Source organism: Eurytemora carolleeae, unplaced genomic scaffold, assembly GCF_000591075.1.
Source record: "Eurytemora carolleeae unplaced genomic scaffold, Eaff_2.0 scaffold834, whole genome shotgun sequence".
Lineage (NCBI taxonomy): Eukaryota > Metazoa > Arthropoda > Copepoda > Calanoida > Temoridae > Eurytemora > Eurytemora carolleeae.
This window is the reverse complement of record NW_019396752.1, coordinates 39,290-67,234: the sequence shown is the minus strand read 5'-3', so window position 1 is coordinate 67,234 and position 27,945 is coordinate 39,290. Positions and strand designations below refer to the sequence as shown.

The 27,945-nt window shown below is 32.7% G+C and overlaps 1 protein-coding gene across 3 annotated transcripts; it reads left to right on the top strand.

Annotated features, from left to right (window-relative positions):
* The first annotated feature begins 537 nt into the window (after window positions 1-537).
* On the top strand, window positions 538-25,947 carry LOC111708219 (uncharacterized). 3 transcript variants are annotated; one of them, XM_023481542.1, is made up of 17 exons: window positions 538-599; window positions 1,488-1,552; window positions 1,933-2,007; window positions 2,306-2,389; window positions 2,773-2,883; window positions 3,513-3,602; window positions 4,768-4,845; window positions 5,537-5,618; window positions 6,995-7,041; window positions 8,268-8,411; window positions 8,751-8,829; window positions 9,072-9,158; window positions 9,465-9,641; window positions 10,861-10,922; window positions 11,624-11,698; window positions 11,981-12,050; window positions 12,965-13,146. In XM_023481542.1, the coding sequence occupies exons 1-17, from the start codon at window positions 540-542 to the stop codon at window positions 13,028-13,030; spliced, it is 1,452 nt and encodes a 483-aa protein (XP_023337310.1). In that variant the 5' UTR covers window positions 538-539; the 3' UTR covers window positions 13,031-13,146. The 3 variants fall into 3 exon arrangements, with proteins under 3 accessions (XP_023337310.1, XP_023337311.1, XP_023337312.1); XM_023481543.1 differs by lacking the exon at window positions 11,624-11,698; XM_023481544.1 differs by lacking the exons at window positions 8,751-8,829; window positions 9,072-9,158; window positions 9,465-9,641; ... (2 more) ...; window positions 11,981-12,050; window positions 12,965-13,146 and adding an exon at window positions 25,456-25,947.
* The last annotated feature ends 1,998 nt before the right edge of the window (window positions 25,948-27,945 follow it).

Here is a 27,945-nt window from a genome sequence, read left to right as displayed (position 1 = left end):
ATTAATTCTGGGCCGAGCTGTAAATATATACAAAATTAGATCATTTTTAAATATTCATCTATATAATAAAACAAGACATTCCTTTATATATGTTTATATATATATATATATATATATATATATGTTTATATATGTTTATATATATATGTTTATGTTTATATGTTCCATACAGCCGGCCAAACAGCTGGAACGAATGGGCTGATTTTTTGTGGAGACTCAGGGTTAGCCTGGGGTGTGACATAGGCTAAAAACAAACTGAATATTTAAAAAAAAAATTCCACGGACCACGTCGGGCTCTTCAGCTAGTATTTAAAAATAGTAAAGGAATAAGACCTTGAATATCATAGATGAAAGGTTTTCAATCTCATAAGAATTGTGTACATTAAACAGCTGATGTATTTCGCGAAATCTCTTCATGACGTCTTTGTGGGTTACTAAGTACCAATGCAAAAAATTAAAAGGGCAATATTTAATATTTTGATGAATTATGGGAATTCTAAAGTTAATTGTATAAATCAAAGTTTTAAATTTAGAAAAAGATGAAATTAAATCTTGAAACTGAAATCCTAGAGGTTTTAAGAGCCTTGACCCAGCTCCAGGTAAAGGTTTGAATTCAACCAGCTCCATGTATAGGATTGAATACAACCAGCTCCAGGTATAGGTTTGAATACAACCATCTCCAGGTATCGGATTTTATACAACCAGCTCCAGAATACAATTCCAGCTCCATGTATAGAATAGAATACAATCAGCTCCAGGTATAGGATTGAATACAACGAGCTCCAGGTATAGGATTGAATACAACCAGCTCCAGTTATTGAATTGAACAGGTATAGTATTGAATTCATTAACCAGCTCCAGGTATAGTATTGAATACAATAAGATCCATGTATATTGTATAGGGTTGAATACAATAAGCTCCAGGTATAGGATTGAATCCACTAGCTCCAGGTAAAGGATTGAATTCAACCAACTCCAGGTATAGAATGGAATACAACCAGCTCCAGGTATCGGATTGATTACAACCAGCTCCAGTTATAGGATTGAAAAGGTATAGACTTGAATACAACCAGCTCCAGGTATAGGATTGAATACAACCAGCTCCAGTTATAGGATTGAACAGGTATAGAATTGAATTCAACCAGCTTCAGGTATAGGAATGAGTACAATACGATCCATGTATATTGTATAGGGTTGAATACAATAAGCTCCAGGTATAGGATTGAATTCATCCAGCTCCAGGTTAAGGATTGAATTCAACCAACTCCAGGTATAGAATGGAATACAACCAGCTCTAGGTATAGGATTGAATACAACCAGCTCCCATGTTATTCTGTTGTTATCCTTAAGACTTAATGTTTTAAATGATTTATAATTCTTTCAATTAATGTTAAAAATGTGTATCTTAAACGCCTATGATAAGATTAAACCCCATCTATGTACTTATTAACAGTTTTTGTATCACTGTAACTGTTTCCAATGTTTAGGAACAATATCTTGATCTAGTTACTAAGGAAGAGGATGGAGCTGCAGATGTACTTCAGGATTACAGGTAACTTATTCTAACTATTCTAGAAAGAACGGATTTCTCACTCCAATTTTAGAATTTTGAAATATTTGCAACCTATTAGTGTATCCTTTAATATTTCAAATTATTTGATTTATAGCAGAATTTTTTGAAAAATCAAAGATATTGGCGAAGATATTAGTATTCGTATATAGAGTAGGAGACGAGTAATCAGTTCCTTTAGTAGAATATTTCATGTAATCAAGAAAAAAATCAAAACGAAGTTTCAAGGTCAATATAGATTAATTAAAAAAAATCTTTGAATGTTAAATTCTCATTTATCTTTATCTTTGAATCGGTAAATCAGGTCCATGAGTCTGAATCTGATCTCTGGATTAATTCTGTATCTAAATACCTGTATTTAGAACACTGTGTGAGAGAATGGTTGAGTGGGGTGAGCAGTTGGATCCTGAAATAAGAGCTGGACTTTTTGGAAACAGGTATATACAGTATATACACAGATATTCACCAGTATTTACCCAATCAAATATTTTTGCCTTCATTTTACGCCAAAATAACAACAAATATTTATAAACCATATATGTTCCACATGAAAGTTTTTATTTTAATTTCAAAAATTTCTACAGTTTTTTTTGACATATTTTAAAAATCCCAACTAAATTCAACAACTATGAAAATTTCATATTCTTTAAAGCCTACTTCATATCTCTGTTTTATCAAGTTTATTGAACCTTAACAGAACTTAACTTCTTGTTATAAAATCTCGAACATATTCAGAGTTTTGGTAAAACTTGTCGGAGTACGTCCTGCATCTCTTCTCCAACCTGCTCTTAGTGTCCTGGCAACCTTGGCAAACTTCAGGTACTAGATGCACTAGGAACTGGTTCGGAATAGATAGGTTATAGGATAAATAAGGAACAGGATGGATAAAGGATTAATTGCAGGAATAACAAAGAAAATACGGATGACAAAAAATTTTCATAAGTTAAATTTGGACTATTTAAAAGTAATATTCATAGTTTGAAATACGACATCAGGTTGCAAAGAGTAATCAGGTCCTTTTTAAGTATAAAGAAAAGAAAAGAGTTAAAAGTTATAAATATCTACGCCTGAGATAATATCGGAAGAATCCTAAGATAAAAAAGACAATGTAGCAATAATTTCAAAACTGTTAATGGTTTATGTTTAAAATAGATCCTTAGATTTTACATACGGTCCCTTTGAATGTTTTCAATGGTATTTAGAGAGAAGGATCTGGAACCACACAAAGGGAAGATTTTGCTCCGACTTGGAGAACGATTAACTAGCTCATTATCCTGGGCTCTAGAATCTCTTCAGGGTTCAGAGGACTCCAGGTATACAGATTAACCAGCTTATTATCCTAGGCTAAAGAGTCCCTACAGGGTTCAGAGGACTCCAGGTATACAGATTAACCATAATCCCGGACTCTAGAGTCCCTACAGGGTTCAGAAGACTCCAGGTATAACAGATTAACCATTATCCCGGACTATAGAGCCCCTACAGGGTTCCGAGGACTCCAGGTATACAGATTAACCATTATCCTGGGCTCTAGAGTCCCTACAGGGTTCAGAAGACTCCAGGTATACAGATACAGATTAACCATTATCCCGGACTATAGAGCCCCTACAGGGTTCCGAGGACTCCAGGTATACAGATTAACCATTATCCTGGGCTCTAGAGTCCCTACAGGGTTCAGAAGACTCCAGGTATACAGATTAACCATTACCCTGTACTCTAGAGGCCCTACAGGGTTTCGAGGACTCCAGGTATACAGATTAACCATTACCCTGTACTCTAGAGTTCCTACAGGGTTCAGAGGACTCCAGGTATACGTAACATACATATTGTTTTGATACTTTTGCATTTATTTACCAGAAGTCTTTCATCACTTGTTTAAAATTAAATACTTTTTTAAAAAAAGGACCTTTATTTAATTTCAAGCTTTTTACCAATTATATTTTAGAATATATACAATGTCTGAGAGTAGGAGTATATTTGAAAAATCTGCGAAAATATTGCAGTTTCTTTGTGACAAGGATTCAAATCTAACCAGGTAAACTTTCTTCAAAGATGGGGCATTTATTTCCGTCCTTGTTTTCTTTCTTAGGTTAAATGTCCTGTCTTATCCAATAAACCATGTTAATAAGGAATTGAGTCTTTGACACAAACTACATTTTTTTAATCCTGATATCTTTGCAATCTGATGGTGTACATCTTTGATATTTCAAACTTGATAATTAGATCTAACAGAATTAATAGTTTGAAATATCTAAGGTCTACGACATTGGGTTGTAATGATATAGGGATTAGACAATCAGAGTTTGTGACAAAGACTCAATTCCTTTGTGTGTGTGTTTTTTTCTCAGGCAAAAGTTTAAAGGGTTATATTGTGACGTAAACTAAAAATTACGCAGACAGACCCTTTAAAATTAAACTGTTCACTTTATGCAATTAGAGGTAATGTTACTGGCATTCAAACCTAGCTCTGGGAAAAGGACAAGGTTCGGTGAATTTATTATTCTCCGGGTTCTTCTCAGAACAGAAAAATATTCCCTCCTGTTTGGGGTTAGTTTCCTTCTTTCAAACTATTCATACAAATAATCTACTTACTTTTTCTTTTGCGAGTTTTTTAAGTGCGCAATTTTTGATTCAGACGGTTCAGCCGTTTTTACATTAAGCGTATACAAACATGGAAAAGCAAGGTATATATAATATATATAAAACAGTAAATAATGTAATTATGATAAGAAAAAACAACATAATAATCACGGCATGAAACAAAACATTTTAATTATGAAATATGTGCTAAATCTTTATAACCCTCTTATTTTATGGGGAGGAGGGGGGTTGATATTTAGTGGGACAATAATTACATAGAATCAAAAACTTGCTTTTGTTAGAGCTCTGCTTAAAGCATGCGTAGCACAAAACCTTTTGCTTTTCAAGGCAGGTCCTACTATCCTACTATCCTATTATTCTACTATCCTATTATCCTATTATCCTCTTATTCTACTATTCCACTATTCTTCTATCCTATTATCGTACACTATCCTACTTTCCTTCTATCCAATGCTATCCTACTGTCCTACTATCCTACTATATCCTACTATCCTACTATCCTACTATCCTACTATCCTACTATCCTACTATCCTACTATCCTACTATCCTACCATCCTACTGTCCAATGATAGGATACTAAAAATGAACATAATTGCAGGCATATAATAAGAAAACAAGAATACATAAAAGAGAGTCTTCAAATTTTCATGAACAGATTTAAGAACAAAACTTTTAGGTAAGAATAAAACATTATTTTAAGAAATTGAACTAATTTTTTGTCTCAAGCTTTAATTTTCTAATTTTTTTTTTGGCACTTGATGGTGATATATAGTTTGAATAATCAAAGGTCTACTAAATCAGGTCACAAAGGTTACAAAGGATTTGAAAAATAGAGTTTTAAGCAAAGGTTTGTGTAAAGGAGTAATCCGAGTAATATCTCAATATAGATATCTATAGATATATATGTAGAGATCTATATGAGAACCTTGAATCTGAGGAGGAGTATATCTCTTGATTTGAAGCATACAAATCGAAAATTCTATCTACCTCAGCCTACGCTGTTCAATCTACATCTTGAGCTTATCTCAGAATAAATTTTCGGCCCCCACCCTCCTCCCCTTTGCACGGATCTCTTTCAGAAGAGGGGAAACTACCCTCTCTTCACTTTGGGTCCTCCAGGTAGCTTCACCCAGGGATGAGGATCGAGAGATCTGAAAAAATTTGTATTAATAAATATGAAAACTGAGAAGCTGTTCTGATTATTGCTTTATAGCTATATATATTTAGAGATCTATATGAGAACCATGAATATGAGGAGGAGTATATCTCAATATAGATATATATATATATATATATATTTAGAGATCTATATGAAAACCTTGAATCTGGGGAGGAGTATATCTCAATATATATATATATATATTTAGAGATCTATATGAGAACCTTGAATCTGAGGAGGAGTATATGCGAGATGAAGAAAGAAAACTTATCGCTGTAATTAAAATACAAGTAAATACAAAATATTTTGAATTATCATAAAAAATGTAAAAGGTAAGCTTGGAATTTAATTCACGCAATCTTTTTAAATCTTCACTTAATTCTTTATATCTTGCATATAGTATAACTGCATTTTTTAACCGTTATATAATTAATAATAAGGAATTGGTTATAAAGTTTACGGCGCCAATATGACAATATGGAGTGTATACCCTAACCTGCTGCCGACAACACCTCTAATTCCCTGTATCCAATACTAGAAATTCAGCTGACCAGCTGAGGTATGGCGGGAGATTTACATCCAACACAATGAAGATCACTCACCAGCTCCTAGAGTTATACAATGTTGGTGTAAACGCTGGCCTGGATTTGAAGCTGAATCTATGGACAAGGGATGGGGACGAGTTTTTTTCTTTTTCTCGCCTTCCTGGATCCAAGCATCAGAGAACCAGGACTAGGAGCAGAAGATGGAGAAGTTATGGACGGGCGAGAAATACCTCAAAGGATGTTAGATCCCCCTTGCAGGCTGCAGGACCCTCCCAGGTGCGTGAGAGGTCCCATCTGCAGTTAGCTAGACCCCGCCAGGTGGATGAGAGTTCCCAACCGCAGGTAGCTGGACCCCCCAAGGTGCGTGATAGGTCTCAACCGCAGGTAGCTGGACCCCGCCAGGTGGATGATAAGTCCCAACTGTAGAAATCAGAGTCCCCTCTAGAGAATGAAAGAAATCCAGCCCTGACTGTGAAAACCCCCTTGATGGAGGAGAGAATCTGCAGGAAAGGGTTAAGGCGCCATTGCAATGATACAAAGTACCCAAATCCTCTTTTCTTGAAAAACCTTTTACTTCTTTTACACCCTCCTCCTATATACCTCAGTTAGACGGTGAAAATGAACCTGATCCTGAACCTAATCCTGAACCTGATCCTGAACCTGATCCTGAACCTGAACAAAAAAGCGACCCTAATCCAGAGCAGACCCTGAAACCCCTAATTAAAACCATTCCACCTGAGCTTGAACCCGCGCCTGGCCTGAATCCTCCATCCAATATTGTGAATCCTATGTTTGGATTTTGTCAGGATACTACATGTTTAATATGTCCCGATAAAACCACGGAAAAAATCGGAAACTATGATGCCTGTTTTCCTAGTACAGATAAATCAATACCAGGATGTGAACGTGTACACTGGCATTCTAAGAATACACTCTGTTTTACAGCTGGTGAATTCAAAAAAACTAATATGTGGTAAAATTTCTCTGAGATAATTGTAAAACTTTATGAAATCTTTAATCTTTAATCACTGAATAAATATTTAGATCTTAAAAAATATGACAATAAAAAGTTTAAATACTGAAAACGAGAAAAAAATTTAATAATTACATTTTTATTCTAGTCTACTGTTAGAATGTGGAGACAGAAAAAACTTTGGAGAAAGCTCAGGAAATATATTCTTTTCTTTTCTAGGTTTTCCCTCAATCTTTTTAACTCCTTGTACCCCCCCCCCCCTTTCTTCTAAATAAGAGAAACCTGTCGTGACTATCTATCTGTCTAATTTAGCCTAACCTTTGCTTAACGTGGAACATTAGAACCCCCTCAATTTCTTTACAAACTACAAATACAAATAAATAACAATTTTTGCATGATTTTTAACATTGTGCTTCCAAAGAAATTGAGGTTTAGCCACAAACTCAAATTTTTCTAATTCCTATTATCTTTGGAACCTGTAAACCTTTAATATTTCAAGCTTAGATTATTTAATTTAACATAGTTCATAGTTTAAACTATCTAAGGTCTACGAAATTGGGTTGAAAATTAAGAGGGATTAGAAAATCAGAATTTGTGGCAGAGACTCAATTCCTTTACCTTCTTTGATACTCCCCCCCCCCCTCCCTCACCTACGCTTTACTCTGCTTAGAGACAAGTTCTCATTCGCTGCTCCCTCCCTTGCAATTCTGCTCAGATGGGTTTCATTAAAGGGTTTCCTTATAGGGGCTCACTGGTTTCATCATTTAATGGACCTTGTTGTTGCAAAATATTGAGATCTGCATTAAATATGGTTGGAGGAAAGATAGGTTTGGAAATCGGCACCGAATTCAGACTTGAATATTTTTGTTTTTCATTTCTTTGTTTTTGATATATACTCCCGATTTTTGTGCCAAGGTCGGGTTCCGGGTGTTTTATCTTCTCCAGGTGTACTGTACATCAGGGATAATTTTTGATGGTCCTGGTTCCGCCCCCTCTCACCCACCACGCCTACATATAATTCCAGTTAACGATGAATTAACTAAATGAACTCGGCACAGTTTACTCCTCTATTTTACTCTGTGGTTTACAACCCCATATACCCTTAACCGTAGACACAGGACCATAAACCTAAACATGCATCACATCTTAACGATAAATAGTTATTTGTAAATCCTTATTTTTCAATCCGCAATATTTCAAATCACAGGTTACTCAAAAAAAACCTGAGTAACCTGATGTAACAGTTTAGTTACGTGACTTTCTATCAAAATTTGACCGATGAAACATAAATTTTTCTCTTTTTCTCGCCGTAGTCGAATCAGAGACCAAAACGCGGTTGGAATTAGAATTGAAGAAATAGAAAACATATCTCCTTGTAGTATTATTTAAGATGCCGGAGATTAAGAAGAATATATCGACAGGAACGGAATGATCGCTTGCCAAAGATTATACCGGAGAAGAAGAGAGATATCAGAGTCAAACCTTACAACTACTCCGGAGCAATCCTTCAAGAAGGAGCTAACCAGGATAAGTCTCAGGAAACAAGGACTAGAATATAAATACAGGTCGGAATACACAAACCTGATAAAAAAAGAAAAGATATAAGGTTTGTAAAAGTAGAAAAAAAACTGAAAAAAGCTTATGAAATTTTAAATAGCATTAAAGATTTCACTAATTAATATTTCATAAAATTTCTTTAAGAATGAGCTGGTTTAAAGAGGGTATCAGAACAAAGAAAGAAATTAATAAAAATTAAAAGAGAGAAAATTGTTAGAATATACAGATGTATGAAGAATGTAAACTAGCGAGAAGATGGTTTAAAAAGGGGAAATAAAAATATTTATAAAAATATAATTAAGAAAAAAGTGAGAAAAAAAATAATTTACACATTTCCGACCGTTTAGGAGATTGGAGAGGATTGAACCAAGAAGATTTGGAAACTTTGTTGAATCTGAACAAGTTCAAGCAGCATCCAGGATACAGGTACAAAACACATAGTGTCCAGGATACAGATAAAATATATATATATTGTCCAGGATACAGATAAAATATATATATATAGTGTCCAGAATATGCATTACAGGCATTTACACTGAGAAATTCACGTTCAACATAAATCAAAGTTCAAGTTGGGCCCGGTCTTTAGGGTTGATGCATTTTATTCACAGCTGTATAGATCACCATGTGGCCTTGAGCACCATCTATATTCTTATTCTCTATGATAGAGATGGTGGAGAAGAAGGAAAGGGGAGGAGGATGGAGGTAGAAAACAAGAAGAGGAGAGAAGGGAGAAAGCAGTTAAAATCATACAGGTAAATTCTGCTCTGCAAATTTAAGAAGTTCTTTTTTACAAATGTGATTTCTAAAATACGAAAAAAATTTTATCCCCTTTAATGACCCAAGAAAGATTTTCATTTTATGCTACAATGTGGAATTATTGGTTCCACTTTGAGATCTCGTAGCTTCTCTAGTCTTTTCTACAACTTAAATTAAGAAAAATAAACTTGTTTGGTTGCTTTAAATTATTGATAACTTATCTTATCAATAGATTTCAGGTTGGGTTTGAAAACATTCAATATTTCATTTTAAAATGAATAATAAATGTGATTTATTTTCAGGCCGGGGCGCGAAGATGGCTGGTGCTCCGACGGTCAGCTCCTGTTTGGAGTCAGCTGTTGGCTCCCAAAGTTATCTCTGAGGAGAGAGCCCGTCAGCTGCAGCTGGAGATTGATATTTGGCAGCAGAAGACTAAACTCTGGGTAGATAGGGAGGAGACTACTAAACTTCATGTAGAGGTAATCACTGCTTTTATTATAAACCTCAATCAATCCCTTTTAAACCAATGTTATGAAATTCTGATAAAATGATGTTTGTTGTTTTAACATATTTTTTGCTAAACCGTCCAGTATACATACAGGGTTACCCACAAAGAATGAGACTTCGGAGACGACTGTATATTCATGATTCCCAGCAACTGTAAACCTGTTTTTTTCTTTTCAAGGCAGAATACTTAATTAAACATTAGAATCATTATATTTATAGTCTCAGGCCGGCTTTACAGTACCATCCCTTGTGGGTAACCCTTTATATAAATATAAATATATATATCAATACGTCTTTTCAATCTGATGACTTAAAACTTTGATTTTCAAACTTTGACTATCTGTCCCTGTAAAATTAATAGTTAGAAATATTACATGGTCTAAAGACTTCAGAGCTGGGAACTTTAGAATGGATACTCTTTAATCCCAACTACTTAATCCGAATATCCACTGTGGAAACTTTTAATTTTAGTCTTAATTCACTCTTTTTCTCTCTCTTTGGATATCCGTACATTATTTTCTCCAATAAGAGTGCAGGAATATAGTTCGTAAATTGTATTGACCAAAAAAATAAATTCTATCCCATCAGAGAAATCCTCAATTTTAACAATTAAAGAATTTGTTGTTGGCCATTTTGTAAATTAGTCGGTGAAGAAAAATATTTAATAATACGTTGAAACCAAATTTAACTAATGTATTAATACATGAATGGGTGAGAAATTAAGTGAAGGCCCTTCCAGCCGAGAAAACGAACCAATCTGGCGTTCTTAGAATCCAATTTGTTGATCATAATCTCGAGATTCGCAAAAACAGAGGATTAAGCATTAATCCTGATATCCACCATTCTAAAGTTCCCAGCTCAGAACTGGGAACTTTTGAATGGTGGACATCAGGATTAATGCTTAATCGACTCTTTTTTAATCTTTAGATTAAATTACGCTTGTTCTCCTATTGTTATTGATCTCCAGATTAATTAAGCAGTCAGGATTAAGGATATCTCATTTTAAAGTTTTCAGCTCAGGTTGCACAAATCTAAGGATAATGAAATAGAGTTTGAGTCATGTGTTCGGTTACTGTGTCCTTCAAATCATCTAAAGAGATTTAGGTGGTCATTAAAGTATAATCCTTCATGGGAATACTCTTCATGAAAAATAAATAGTTTCCTAGACTTAAACCTGGAAATTTATCGTAGGCACAGAACAAATACAGAAACTTTCTTCTCACACTGGGTTCAAGACGCCTAGCAGAGCATAGGTATAATAAAACAACAGCTTAGATGTTTCTTCTTCTTTTTAATGGCAGAATACTAATTTTAATAATTCAGCCACAAACTCGGATTTTCTTATCCTTATATTCTTGCAATTCAATGCAATAGACCTTAGACATTTCAAAATGTCAATTCTGTGAGATCAAATAATTCAAATTTAAAATACCAAAGATTTACACCACCACGTTGCAAAGATATAGGAATTAGAATTGTTGAGTTTGTGACAAAGACTCAATTTCTATGCGAATTTGGCATTACAACAAGCATGGGTAAACAACCCTATGATAAAAAAATCCATTCAAACATATCCAATTTTTGCGTATAATTATTCAAATCAGATCTTATTTCATCTTTTTCTTTTGGGAATTCTAACACTCGTTTTTAACTTTCTATTCAAGTTTCTTAATTTCATAGATTTGAAAAGTAGTAAATAATTATGTTTCAGTTTCCTCCAGTTTTCATATTACGCCCAAGGAAAAGTTTTTGCCACAAACTTAAAATTTCTTATTCTACGTCTTTGCAACCTGATGGTGTAATACCTGTGATATTTCAACTTTAGATTATTGATCTAACATAATTCATAGTTTGAAATATCAAAGGTCTCCTACATTGGATTGAAAATATATAAGAGTGTGGAAAATATATAATATCTTTATTAATGCTTGAAATATCAAAACTAATTACCTAGGACGGGAGTTCTTCGAGCTCAAATTGGTGAAACATCACATGTTTTACGCACTGCTCCGAAACTTCATGAATACAGGTCCATTTTTATTAGTGAAAGAAATTGAGTCTTTGATACAAACTCCACTTTTGTAATCCCTATATCTCTGCAACCCAATGTCGATGACCTTAAATATTGTTGGATCAAATCATCTAAGTTTGAAATATTAAGGTTTTCACCATTAGGTTGCAAAGATATAGGGATTAAAAAGTTTGAGTTTGAAGGAGAGACTCAACTTCTTTTTAATAGTAAAAAGACAAAGTATTGCTTAAAATCAGTATATGTGCAATAAACATGAAGATAATGATGTTTATTTAACAGACCTGATATGTGGAGCACCTACCATACTCTACCTCTACCCCTAGCAACAGCAGCAAGGGTAAACCATCAGGTTAGTATAAAGATAAGGATGATACATTAATTCTGAATTCTGATTACAGAAACATAAATATTTAAAGAAATTGTTGCAAATCTTATATGATCTCCTCCAGCGTCGTATTAGGATGTGTTATGTTTGTTATCCGCCAAAGGAATTGAGTTTTTGCCAAAAACTCTGATTTACTAATATCTTTATCTTTGTAACCCAATGTCGTAGACCTTAGATATTTCAAACTATTAATACTTATGGATAAAATAATCTAAGTTTGAAATATCAAAGGTTTGCGCCATCAGGTTGCAAAGATATTGGGATCAGAAGATTTGAGTTTGTGGCAAAAACTCAATTCCTTTGTAAAAGAGAGATGTTACAAAAAAGTTGTTACATGTTCTCCCCTGGGTAGCATTGGATGGCATGTCCTTTGAGTTTACCGTTTCAATGCAGGAGGTAGTTTTCTGTCGATTGTCGAGACGATTGTTGTAAATCCACCAAAACTCAGGACCATAGACAACACCGAGTTTTTCGGATAGTTTACAAGATACACAATTTTTAGAAATTAAGATCAAAAATAAATCATTACACCTCTGAAAAAGGGGTCTGAGGACAGAGAATATTCGATACTTTCTACCATAATAATCATACGGGAGATTGTGGGTTTACCAGCAAACCTGGTTTACCTGTAAAGAAATTTAGTTTTTTTCTGACCCCTATGAATTCTGTTAGAACAAATGTTGTTTGAAATATCTAAGGTTTACAGCAACAGGTTCCACAGAGACAATGTGATTAGATAAATTTGAGTTTGTAACAACATCTCCGTTCTTTTCGTTGATATTTCCGCTTATTTATAAATAAAACAAAACATATTATCGCCTTCATATAAGTGTAAAATGCATTAATTTAAAAAAAATTTCCAATATTTACTTGTTCAGAGAGAATTGGAGAAGACGACCTGGCCGCTCTGGAGAAGAAAGATTCAAGATATTCTCAATTATTAAATATTATTTTTAGTTTAAAAGAAATAATTGTTTTAAAATGAGAAGATTTTCCTTGTTTAATACAGATATTTGTGCTACGTAAAATAAAAAAAATAAATATAAATCTTAATTAATAATAAGCTTAGCTGCATACAAACAGAAGTTAACAAAATAGATTTTTTCTATATTGAAACTAATCCCTATATCTTTGCAAGCTGAAAGTTTTAATGTTTCAAACTTCGACTTTTCATCTTGCTGAATTCATAATTTAAAATATTAAAGGCCTCTTCGACATCAGAGAGCGAAAATATATAAGGATAAAAGATTATACTTTAAGGCAAGTAATCAGGTTCTTTACTAGGGGCAACTTTATGTACCAGTGACCACCAATTTAGACGTGTAATGTTTCCAAAAACCAGCTTTCTTTGATGTTTGTAGAATAAGTAAATAATTAACGAAGTAGAATTTGGATTTGGAGAAAGATCTGCAATGTAAGGTTTGAGACACCAGTATGTAATTTTCTCAATCCCTAATACACTTGTAAATTTAGTGAATAAGGTGCAGAATATTTCGGCTTATAATTTTAGGGGATTGTTCGGCGTGTTCCCTCCTCAATGTTGATTTAGAAGATCAACCTGTCTGAATTTGTTTGTAAAAGATTGATGTTCTAAATTAATATTTTTACAGAGCTAGAGTTGAGGATATAGAAGGGGAATATGTTAAACAGTTCAAACATATAGTATATATGGTGCTTACTACTTTTTATAATGTTAAATACTTTTCTAAATGCTTTTTCCCAATCGGCAACTTCCCAAGTCTGTCCTAGCCGAAGCGCTCGGCCCCCTGCCCCATTCTAGGAGCAGCGGCCCCTCAGAAGGCGTAACCTAACCTTTGGGAAGTTCCCGTTTGGGAAATTGAAATCTTGGGAAGTTGGCAATTTAAACATCATTTCAGATATATACTCACGGAGTTCTCGGCTCTCAACGATCAGTCAAAGGTTTAAAGAGTACCAAAACACCGTTGTAAACCAAACTTTTCCCTTTTATGTATGGAGGGTAATTTGAAATTACGTTTTTACAGTCCTTTTTAAAGCATTGTTATTAAAAATATATCTATCAACATTCAGCAAGCAGTTTATTTTATTATACTATTACTTTCAAAGTAACACTGTGTTGGTAAACAACGATTTTTACGCCGTTAGCCTACTTCCTGAAGCTTAAAGACACGAGGATAAAAAATACGACGAAAGATACAGATGAAATTAACAGGATGTACTCCAATTCATCTTCTGTAACAGACTTGTTTTTATCTAATCCCGACTATGTAATTAAAGAAATATAAGATAAAACCGACAAACATAACAATATCTCAAACTTGAATACAGGGCCTAATTAACACGAAGATATTATTAACTGCTCCAAAGGTCATGTTTAACATAAATGTATTTGGTTAAAGCACCTGGTATAAATCTTATCTTCATTTTTTAAAACGTAGATTTTTCCCAGAAAATCTATGATATATGGAACCTGCTGTAACACTTGTACTCATGATATTTCAACTTAAAATAGATTAATGATCCTCTTTTTGACGAGAAAAATAGGTGTCTAAAGAATCCAGATATAGAGTCTGGATTTCCTTATTCGGATCCTTCCTTATATATTCTTCAATAGAGACACAATGGGAGGAGGAACATGGTCTTGGTTCAGGTTAGATTAGATTGTATCAGGGTCTAGGTTTACTTCTAGGTTAGATGAGGTTTAATCAGGGTCTAGGTTTACTTCTAGGTTAGATGAGGTTTAATCAGGGTCTAGGTCTTATAGGTAAGATTAGGTTGTATCAGGGTCTAGGTCTAGGTTAGAATAGGTTGTATCAGGGTCTAGGTCAGATTAGGTTGTATCTGGGTCTAGGTCTAGCTTAGATTAGGTTGAATCAGGTTCTAGGTCTTATAGGTTAGATTAGGTTGTATCAGGGTTTAGGTCAAGGTTAGGTTAGGTTGTATCAGGTTCTAGGTCTAGGTTAAATTAGGTTGTATCAGGGTCTAGGTCTAAGTCTAGGCTAGATTAGGTTGTATCAAGGTCTAGCTCTAGGTTAGATTAGGTTGTATCAGGGTCTAGCTCTAGGTTGGATTAGGTTGAATCAGGGTCTAGGTCTAGGTCTTGGTTGGATTATATTTGTCAGAGTGTAAGTCTAGGTTAGCTTAGGATAAAATTGGAAGAGAAAAAACAGGTGGGTGGCCTGGAGGGGAAAAAGAAAAAAGAGCCGAATGTGAACAAGGGAGTATGTGGGGGGAGGGGGTAGGAAGGAGTGGAGGGGGGGGGAGAAGAGGGGACTAGTTTCAAAAATAAACATCTCTCCCTTCAGCTAAACTTTGCTTTAGGGGAATTTCCTGGGATAGACGTGTGTAAGCTTAGGTTTCTGGTAACCATAACATTTGTTAGTAAACAACAGGAAGCTGGTCAAAATATCAGACAACAGTAAATAATTTGAAAATTAGACAAATAGACAAATGGACAGATGGACAAATAAAGATAGACAGATGGTCAGTTACAGTTAGACTGAAAGTCTAAAGCAAAAATATGGACAAATATGGACTAGGCAAAAAATTCGCATTTATGTTACGCAAGGCAATGTGTTACCTAGGCAAAATGTAGCTGAGCCTTGGATTGAAAAATGGATACAGTCACATAGACAGATAGACAGATTAACAGATTGACAGAAAGGAAGATAGACAAATGGACACATACAGATCAATAGATTTTTGTCTACACGGGAAATTAATAAGAAAATACGTATTCTAAATATATCGTAGAAGGTCCTATTATTATGATAATATTAATTACTAAACTTCGACCTTCCCCTCTCCTCCTTCACGTTCAAAACTACTTTTGCCTCCCCCCCCCCCTCCCCCTAAAAAAAATTTAAACTTTTTCATTCCGGATAAACCTTGACACTGTGAAATCATTTGATTTAATTATCTTTTTGCTTGTCCACCATTACTCCAAACCAAATATGGTGGGAGACCATGTGTTAATCCGCCATTTTGGGACGGGATGCATCGGTCCGTGGGTCGCATGACGCAGGATGATTCCAGATGATAAGTAGTTCATGCTAACACAATAATACTCATGCATATACATTCTAAACAAACGCCTACGTCAAAAAGTCAAGAGAAAACCGATTAAAATATTTTTAAAGACACCTTGAGACTTTAACTTTATATTTGAAGCTTTAATAATTATAGCATGTCTTTTCTATATGTAATATGCACCATATTATTAAAAATATATTTCACGTAAAAAAATGCTAAAATTAAAAATCCGAACAGAAAGATGATGAGTTTCAAGGTTTCGGATTAAATGAATAAGAAAAGAAAGGAAGAACAACCGATAATGTTGTCAATTGTACTATTCATTCATTGTACTAGACTTGGTGCTTCTAAATTTTACCTATCCTAGTTTTCGAGCAGGAGCAAAAATTGTGTTTTAATAGTAACTACTAAAGTGTCTTAAACTCTGATTTAGTATTTTAATTTTATTTGATTACTTCTTTAGTGACCAGAGACACGAAATGACACAAGATGTCAAAAATAAGAACGAGACCATATGAACCCACAATATTTTCGCTTCAAACAAATGTACAACGGTTTCTGGAAGAAATATGAAACTCCTCAAGGCTACTCTGCTCAGGCTGGGGTTTGTTCATATTCCACCCAGAAAACTGCAGTACATATTTCTGTAAACAAAGGGGTTGCATTATAAAGATATCGAACAGATGAATAAAGCAAAACAGGATATATCTAGTGCTTCGAGGTTTTTCTATTTTGTGTTATAAAATTAATCTTTATTTAAAAAAGGAGTTGAATCTTCGCAAAAAATTTGATATTTTCTATTCCCTATATCTTTTCATAACCCTTTAATATTTTAAACTTAGATTATTTGATATAACAGAATTAATAGTTTGAAATATCTAAGGTCTACCACATTAGGTTTTAAAGATATATGTATTATGTAAGATTTCGTGGTTTAGACTCTTTTACGGAGCAAACCCGCTGAACCTTTCCTTGCACTTTATTTTTATCTAAGGCAAGTTTAATACAAGTAAAGAAACGATTGAACATGTTTGCTTCTTATTATTGTATTATCATGTGTAATAAACAGAATAATCAAATAAGAATTGTATTTTGATTATTTTATTATTATTTCAAACAGAATGATAAGATATTTTGGTCTTGCCAATTGTACCTTGCAAATTGTAAACAATTTGGCAACAAACCAATTTTGTAATAATTCAAACGATGAATTGCTAAAATATTAAATTGTTTTGTGTGTTTTATAATCTTGCTAAATTGATAAAGGGTGCATAACTACAATTAACTAAGCTGTGGTTAAATCTATCAGAAAAAAATGTAATTAAACAGATTGTTGCAAATGTTGAAAATGTAACTTTGATCGACTATTCATCAATCACTTTCATTAAAGTTCATTTTAGAAATGCGTAGCATTTTAGAAATGTGTAGTTAGATAAGGAAAATATGTGCAACATGTAGAGAATAAAGTGAAGAAATAAGATGAGAGAAGAATGAAAGAATATCAAAAGATTAAAGATGAATGAACTAAGAGTAAGAAAGAAATGTTGAAGCAAAAAGAGAAGAAATCAAGTTGGTTTCGATCACGGGGAGGACATACGTTGATTCAAGGATAAAATGTTATACAATCTTTTAATCATAAAATAAAGATAAAAAATACATTTATTAATATTAATTTTTATTTTTATTTTTGGATAAAATACTGATACACGTTGTACACTCTAATTTGGAATATTGCAACCTAATATATTACAGAAGATAAGTTTACGGATGTTTAAACAATACAACTAGAAGTTTAGGTAAGAAGTTTAGGTTAATTTACAAATAGTTAAAGTTTACGTACGCTCAATATAACTAAAAGTGTTTATTTGATCTTACAAAAATCTATAAAATCTATACTAGGAATATCAAAGGTCTACTCTACAACATTGGGTTGAAAAGATATGAGGATTAGAAAATCAGAGTTTTTGGCAAGTTATATAGGTAAGTAAAGAAAAGATATGTGGATTAAATAGAAGTGCGTTCAAGGCCAACATAACTGGGCATTTTCTAATCCCTATATCTTTTGCAACATGATGGTTAAACCTTTGATATTTCAAACGTAGATTATTTAACCCTATTCCCGCTGGGGGGGGGGTCAATTTGACCCCCCCCTGTAGTTTTTTCTAAATAACTCAAAAAGTATTGGTCTGAGGCTGTTGAAATTTTCTGACTTTTCTTACATACCCAAAGCCCTCCCTTTAGGCCTAAAACCGGGCTTTAATACTAACTGCCTGAGTCCTCAGGCACACTGCCTGAATGACTGCTTTTGCCTGTAGCAAACTAAATCTTTGTTTTGACCCACTTTCACTTGTCAGATTTTGATAAAATTTAGCTTTTTGGAAAGCCTATGACATCAGGAAACGGATTGCACAAGTTTTGCGAAAAAAAAATTGCAAATTTTTTGCAAAAAACCTGTCAAAGGAAATTTGCACATTTTTAGTTTTTCTTGATTAAAAATCAGGTTATTTAAAGTTTTGCAAAAATTTTTGCATATTTGAAATGGCATGGTCAAGGGCTTTTCAAAAATGTATAATTTGTCATTTTTTGGACAAATTTTTTTTTGCAAACATTTTTACTATACAACTGGATTTTGCGATAAAAAATTCAATTTTCGCAAATTTGCAAATTTTTTTGCAGATTCTAAAAGTAGAGCACAAGAGCTTTTTAATGATGTATCATTTGTCATATTTGGGTATAAAACATGGGATTTAGAGGGGGGGTCAAATTGACCCCCCCCAGCGTATCCTGGTTTTCAAGTACCCCAGCGGGGATAGGGTTAATCAAACAAAATTCAAATTCACGGTTTGAAATATCTAAGATCTACGTTATTGGGTTGCAAAGATTAGAAAATCAGAGTTTCTGAGCAAGGAACATTAAATAGAAATTGAAAAATTTTCGAATCCCTTGATTTTTGTAACAGGATGTTAACCATCTTTGATATTTGAAGCTATTTGATCTAACAAAATTCAAATTCATAGTTTGAAATATCTAAGGTCTCTGACATTGGGTGCGCCAGGATATAGGGGTTAGAAAATCAGAGAGTTTGGCAAAGGCTCAATTCATTTAGCTCTTTTTTTTGACATTCCAGAGTATATTTCCAGTTTATTACCTGATTTTCAGATACATTGAATTTACTAATTCATAATTAAATAACTTAAAGTTTTCCTACTTCACACTTAATCTTGCAATTTCATGATAACGTAGTACAACTTCAACTTGTAATTGTCATGACGTCATCGAGTTTTCAGAGAAGAAAAAATTGATTTTTAATCAAATACATTGTTCTTATTATAAGATTTTATAAAAAAAATTAAATATATTGACTCAAAATCTGTGAAAAAAATTTAGTCTTTACCACAAACTCAAATTTTCCGATCCATATATCTTTGGAACCTGATGGTGTAAACCTTTCATATTTTAAACTGAAAATTATTTTATCTAAAATAACTTTAAGTTAGAAATATCTTAGGTCTACAACATTGAGTTGCAAAGATAAAAGGAATAAAAAATCAGAGTTTGTGGCAAAGACTCAATTCCTTTCTTTCCTTTTCGAATACACCAAACCATAGAGTACTTTGTATTAAACCTTCTGTACATTCTTTTTTTTATTGAATAGCTGGAAATGAATATATTGAATAGCTGAAAATTAGTTAATTAATTAATTGATTACCAAAGTCCGATTTTAATGAATTTGAGCCGCGTCTCAAATCCGCCAAAAACCGGTTTTATTTTAAATTTTAAATTTTAACTGGAACCCAACCATATTTGAGCCACGGCTCAAATTCTTTAAATTCGGTCTCAGAGTTTAAAATTTACGACTTCCATTTTCGTCCAATAAGATTACTGAACTGCCTTATACAGAAGAATCAGTTAATCCAATTTTACCCAGTAAAATCTCATCTCACTCATTTATAAAAATCCATCCTTAAGATAAATTATCATGATAATGTTAAATTGCCCTATAAAGTATGATGAACGTATTTCCTGATGGTTTAGCTATAAATAAAACTAATAATAACTTAATCAGCAATGTTTAAAAATTAAAATTAAAAGTTATTAAATTAGAATAATTTCCATTTTGTTATCTCGTGTTATTTCTTTTTTATTTTTCTTGCGGGCAAAGTGGGGGCAAAGTGGGTCCTGAAAATGGACAGGCCACTTTTTTAGAAGTAATTTCACTGTTTTCTGGCTTTTACTGTGCATCTCATTTTAAATCTTTATACAAAGATTTAAACAATAAATCACTATTCTGACATCTATTGTTTTTCTAGACTTTAGGTTTCATTAAGAAGCAACAGGGTGTTCCAAAAATATCGATTTATTTAAATTTTCTAAAAATCTATCAATGTGTAGTCAAAGATTTTGACAGAACAAATGAAATTCTAAACTCTTAACAAATTTTAACGTTTAAGTGTTCAAGTCTTTCTTTATCATGAGGCTCGGTACTGTATGGTGAATTTGTGAGGCTCAAAACGGCCATCCCTTCCTCGTGAGAGTGCATGCTAGTCAAAACAATATCAGAATTTTTCTTTTGAATATGTGTTTGCTCAAAAATATTCATTCCCTTTTTTTACGACAGCCTGTGTTGCGTAGAACAGAATGAGATCAATTAACATGAATACGACCATACTTGGGAAATGTATTGGAACGCTTTGATTTAAGCACTTTAGCTAGAATTTGATGAGTCCCATAACACAGGAGATAGAAAAATATTCAAATATATCCAAACTTCTAAAAACATAATTTTAGCTAAAATGTACGCACTAAACTTAATTTTTTTTTGTATATTTTAATTAGAAAACATATTTTTTTAAGTGACTATACTGACTAGGGCGGATTATTTATTCAACAACTATATTTTATGGGCAGAACTAAAACTAACACAAAAAAAGATTGTTTTTGGTTCGATACCGTAGGACTAAATTTATTGATCATCCATGGATTTTTAAAATCTTTTCCAGATTTTGTTACATCAAAGTATTCCTGTTTTGGTTAAGGTACTTAAAGAAATAGTACACCCNATGATTTATAATTAGCATGTTTAGGGTTTGATGAGGTCTATAATACTAGTGTGCTGGGGGATATAAATAAAATTATGTATCTTCCTTGTTACTCCTGCCTGCAGCGCATCATCTTATTAAAGTATCGGATCAAACCTGTAATATTCAAATTATCATCAGACAGTTAGATAAAATAACAGCTGATAATAAATTTGTTGCTCCCAATTTGGGGAAAAATCAGTTTTCTAATTCTTCTGAAATGGCTGATAGCGTAATTTCAAGAAACCTTCCCCCCTCTCATGCAAAAATGGCAAGATACAGCGCTGCCCTTAAAAGCTTGTTCCGCTCAAATATGAATTAGATATCCATGATTTTAATTCATTCTTTAAGCTGTTTGTTCTCTCTGCGAAAGTTACTTACGTCTTTCTTGCTTATAAGAAGCAATGGAGGCATTATCAGAATTAAACTCTGTTTAAGTCGGAGAAACAACGGTATCTTCCACATTTTAGATCAGATTCAAATTTCAAGGATACCGTTGCCATCTTTGCATTGAGGGTCACTTGAAATTACGCTTACAGTCCCTTTAATCGGACGGTGACCATACAAAGATAATAAATACGGGATAATGAGTATCTAAAGCGTTTAGTTCCATTCTTTTTTTAACTCTATGAAGAGCTGAAAACTTTTAATCTCCAAATAGAGCCATGGAAACTTTTAAACGGGGGATATGGGTTAAACTCATTCCTGAAATTCAAAAGTTCCTAAATCAGGTCAGATGATATTAGTGACTCTCTCCGCACCAGCAACAAGTTTTCAAAGTGCAATAAACTACTTAGTTTTGTGTAGTTTCTGACCTTATAGATTGAATTTTCTTATCTTTTTTCAAACAATAAAAACTGATTTTATTCAGGATTCGCTTAAACACATGTTTGCAAACTTTTTTGACAACTTGAGTTATCTTGGTTCTAAATGGGGTTTACAGCGAACGAAAAAATGCGAAATTTCACGAAAATTTTCTTTTGTATTTCGCAAACTATTTCGCTTTCGCAAAGCGATTTCTCCCTTTTTCTGGAAACCCTGGATTTAGAGCAAAATAATCAGTAACAAACAGTTTAAGTTAATCTTCACCTTACAAATTCATTATTCAAATATAAAACAAAAGTTTTTAAGAATATTGTGTTTGAACTCCCATCTTCACATCACTTTAATCTAGGATTAAGTGGTGTGACTTTGTGACCTCATACCGCCTCTGATTTTCATTTTACACAGGCAAGTTAAAAGCCAGCTTATTTGGTTGAATTGGCCAATTTCCAGACGTGTTTTCTTAAAAGAATGATAATTTTTTTAATGATTGCGAAATTCTAATCTCAAATTTGGTTTTGGTATTGGTATATAATGTGCCTTAAAATGTTAACACTGTATTTAAATTCATTAGAACTCAGCTTAGTTCAGAACAATTCTTTCAATGCAGGCAAGGTGAATAATAATAATAAAGAAAGGGTAAATTCAAGATGATTTCTGGGATATTTACTGACACAACACCAGTTTAAGAAAATGACTGTTGTTTCCTAGAGCTTCGGTCTTTCCCTTTCACCTTTCACCTGTTGTGGAAGTACATGGTATGTTAACATTGCTTCCATATAATACAATTTGCGTACATTTGAGATAGGTTTCTAGAATCCTTGGTTTCGTTTCTGGATTGAAAGAAATTACCTCTCGGAAAGGTTATGTAAGAAATATCCGGAACCAAATTTATCCAGAAAATTGACATTTTGCTGTACATAATTTCGAGAGTGTAAAACTGTATGAATATGTTTGATTAAAACATTAATATCTTAATTCTAAGAAAACATCCGTTTAAAGTTTTCCATAGATAACGGGAAGTATATAAGTATGCTAAAATTCTGCTAATCCACAGTACATCTACATCAGTAGCCTAGAAAATATAGAAAATGAGAACATTTCTTATCATTTCTTTTATTCTCCCTCTGGCCTATTCAGGTTCTATTCCTAAAAGGTAAAATTAAAGATTGTTAAATATATCGAGTTATAAACTTAGATTAAATGAAAAAGTTATAATGATAAATTTCAGATGATTGAATAAGAGACATATACTTAATGATAAGTTTCAGATGATTGAATAAGAGACATATACTTAATGATAAGTTATGATTGAATAAGAAACATATACTTAATGATAAGTTTCCGATGATTGAATAAGAGACATATACTTAATGAAAAGTTTCAGATGATTGAATAAGAGACATATTCTTAATGATAAGTTTCAGATGATTGAATAAGAGACAATTACTTAATGATAAGTTTGCCAATTTTAATTTTTCTAAATTTGCTTTAACCAAACAGGTCAAATATATTCTAATCCTTATACCTTTGGAAACTGATAATATTAACCTTTGACATTTTATTAATCAGAATTCGTATTTTAAAATATCAAAGGATCACGATATCAGGTTGAATATAAGGATTATAAAATTAGAGTTTTTGACAAGTGTTCAGTTCCATTCTTCGAAAATATAAAAGTGTGTCCATGTTTAAGAAAAATATAAAAATGTGTTCATGTTTAAGAAAAATATAAAAATGTGTTCATGTTTAAGAAAAATATAAAAATGTGTTCATGTTTAAGAAAAAATATAAAAACGTGTTTATATTAAGAAAAATATTAAAATGTGTTCATGTTTAAGAAAAATATAAAAGTGTGTTCATGTTTAAGAAAAATTTAAAAATGTGTTCATGTTTAAGAAAATATAAAAATGTGTTCATGTTTAAGAAAAATATAAAAATGTGTTCATGTTTAAGAAAAATATAAAAACGTGTTTAAGAAAACATAAAAACGTGTTTATGTTTAAGAAAAATATATAAAACGTGTTTATGTTTAAGAAAAACATAAAAACGTGTTTATGTTTAAGAAAAACATAAAAACGTGTTTATGTTAAAGAAAAACATATAAAACGTGTTTCTGTTTAAGAAAACATAAAAAAGTTTTTATGTTTAAGACAAATATATAAAACGTGTTTATGTTTAAGAAAAATATAAAAATGTGTTCATGTTTAACAAAAATATAAAAAACGTGTTCATGTTTAACAAAAATATAAAAAACGTGTTCGTGTTTAAGAAAATATAAAAAATAATTTTTGAATATTTAGAGATCTGCCAGACAACTGTAAATACTTTACAGTAGGAAAGTGTGATCCTGAAGAGGTAAAATACAATATGTCTCACTAAACATAATACGATAAAAGGACTGAAAACTCTCCATTAATAGATCCTAGATTTATAGATTTTAACTTTAAACCTTTGCCTGACCACAACTTATTTCTGGTTTTCCATTCAAAATTGATTATTTTCAATTGCAGTTCTCCTTAAAAGTGTCTCTAGAATTTATAAAGTGAAAATGAAGAGAAATGACAATTTAGAAACTTTCCAAGAGTTTTAACCTTTTCCTAGCATAGGGTTTCAGTGCAATTAAATAGAATAATTTTTTAATGTCAACGGGAGTGAAATTTCAGGAAAAAATCAATCTAAAAAGTCATTTGAAGGAAAGAAAAAATCTTTTGAATATGTAGATCTGGGAGAACTAGATATTTTTTTCTTATAAAAGGAATTAAATTTTTGGTACAAACTGAAATTGTCTAATCCCAATATCTTTGTAACCAGATGGTGGAAATTGTTGATATTTTGAACTTAGACCAACAAAATTTATATTTTGAAATATCTAAGGTATACGACATCGTATTGCAAATATATATATATATCAGATATTGAGACCTCCAACTCCTTGTGCCAATCCGTCTGCCAGACCATTGAAGGGTGTAACTTCTTCGAGTATGTGAGATCTGAAGCAATGTGTGAACTTTCTTAACAAAACTAGTGAAAATATCTTTTCTATCTAAATATTTATTATTATTATTATTATTATCAAGATTTATTTTCACACACAAATATAAATCAATAGAATATGGTGTAGCTTGAAAAACTAAATTTCTAAATAAATAAGTTTTATTAAAGACTTCTACATGTTTATTCTCTAATATAACCAACGATTTAGCCAGTTACGTATATAAAGCTATGAAATATGGAGACATGTCACACTTGTGTGCGTTACAAAGATGCAATTTTTATAGAGCGCTTCCTTACTGTCGTCTGTAAGTCATTAATATGGTCAATAGTGTGCTTTTTCATTAGAGCGTCCGAATAAACGTGTTCTTTTTTTTTACAATAGAGGATTTTGAAATGAATATGCTTCCAGCAAAGGTAAGAAACACGGTATTGAGTCCCTTATTTCACCAACAATATTCCAGGTTTTTGGACAGCTGCGCTGTTATTGGTGGAACAGCTGATCCAGTACTGGATGAATGTGCAGGAGAACTGGAGAATTCATGCAACAGCTTCGTTCGTGAAGACTGTACATACAAGGGGGAGGAAAAATTCAACAACACCGTCACAGATGCTCATGCTTGTCAGGAATTACTGCAAATTCTCGGAGGTGTTTATGGAGCTGAGTATTTTGTTTATGATGCAACAACCACCGACTGCATCTTCTACTCAACCACAGCATCAGAGTGTGATGGATATAGTGGTCCTACCAGACCAGATATAGATGATTGTGCTGGAGAGGGAACCACAGCTGCTTCAACTACTACTACTACTGATGGTCCTACTGATGCTACTACTGATTCTCCTACCGATCTCAGCTGATTCCAAAAATTTAATTTCATAAATTAATAAATGATCTTAGTTTCTCCTAAATTAAGAGAAATTTAATAATTAAATAAACTAGATGTATTAATCAACCAGACAGTTCATTATTTTCAAGGAAAGAATTAAGTCTCCAATAATCATTAGGTAGATATATTTCAAACCTATAATAAACATAGACGTTAAACATAAATAAAAATGATTTCATCTAGTTAAAATGTTGGATAAAATAGCTTACTAGGCTTTTACATTAAACATGAAAAAAAATGTTTAATATAACTAAAATGGTAGATAAATATCGAACTATTTGCTTGTGTCGGAGTGAAAAGGAGTGGTTAAGGGTTTAAGGGTTTGGTGGTGTAGTTTGAAACATTTATCATATTTCTGAAAATGTATATCCGATTGCTTAAGTGGAATTTACTATGGATTGCATAATAATTTGTGGATTCGATCTTTCACGTGGTAAAACGTTTCACTGTTTTAATTTTCCTTTGTCAGAGTATAGAGGTAGAGTCGGCGAAAGTGTTTGGTTTGGACTCGGCTGGTAAAGACGACATTTCTTGGAAAAGGTATCCATTCTGATTTTTGGTCTACAACTAGATTTATTGATCAATTAACAAGAAAGTTCAACACTTTCTAGGAAAGAATTATTGAGTGTATTTTATACCCAAAAATATTGAAATCTCTAAATACAAAGGACCTGAGCTTTTGCCAAAAATTTTGATATAGGTTATAATGCAAAAAAAGTTATTGCAGAGGTGAAAGCATCTTTTGTACTGCAGTGTACTGTCTCTGAGCGGTAATGTAAACACAAGACGGATGTCGAAGCCTGAAATGGGATCCATCTTTCACATAAAAAAATCAATGAAATATTCTGGTCATAGGAAACTATTATGTGAATTATCAAAATGATCAAAGTTTAATGCTTCTCACCTCCTCGGATACTAAACGAACACTGATGCATTTATTCTTGTTTACAATTTCCGCCCAGAGAGAACTGGTTTCAAAATGTACGCAGAGTATACGCAACTGCAATTAACTTTCCTAGCATTATAACCTTGATCATAGGTATACTGTTTTCAGATTTGATTTTACACATAGGATTAGGTCTAGGAAGCGTTTTTAATAAACAGAATTGTTATTGACCCGACTTATCGAAGGGCCCTGTACTCAAGGTATACCAGGGAAGAAGATTGGAATGTCCCCTGGTTTACAGGGGTAGAGTAGAGATTTTACAATTTACATGCAAATCAAATAACCAATTTATCCATTGTTTCTTCCGACTCATAATTATAAAAAACGATTAGTATTCTGAGAATTCTTGGTCAATATTTTCAACTAATATCCCCCNCCCCCCCTATATTACTCTCCCATCATATGCCCTTTTTAACCCTGTGTGCTGAGGCCTTCCAAACATGAAATGTCATGAATAAATGTATAATGCATGTTCCGTTGCATCCATTATTAGTGCATCACAATACCACACACTCAGCTGGAGGTAAACAGGGTGTACACAAATCTATCAAATAGGCCATTTTAAAGGGACTGTAGACGTATTTTTGAGTCAGCCTTCATTTACAAAGTGACGTGTCCGATTAACAACGGTACCCTCTAAACCTTTATCTGAACAAGGATGAATCCTTGTTTTTCTAACCGAAAATTGATTTTCTTAGTTTTTTTTAAACGGACTTGTAGATTTCAAAACGTCAGAATTCAACACGTCTTATTAGAAAACGCTGATATTTTCCCTAACTATTGTTCAGATAAGGATTTTAAAGGTACTGTTGTAAAGCAGTTATGCTATTCTATAACTGAAAATTAACTTGAAATTGCGTCTATTTGGGATCAGTAACATTTTGTATAGTACATTTTCGTATAGTAACATTTTGTCTAGTTAACATTTCGTATAGTACACTTTGTATAAGTAATATTTCGTATAGGTTACATTTCGTCAAGATAACATTTGGTATAGGTAACATTTCGTATAGGTAACACTTAGGGTAATTTTTCGTATAAATGTAAACATAAAGATGAAAAATGAAACACCAAATATCAGCTATTTTTGTATTTATATTTATATTTATATTTACACC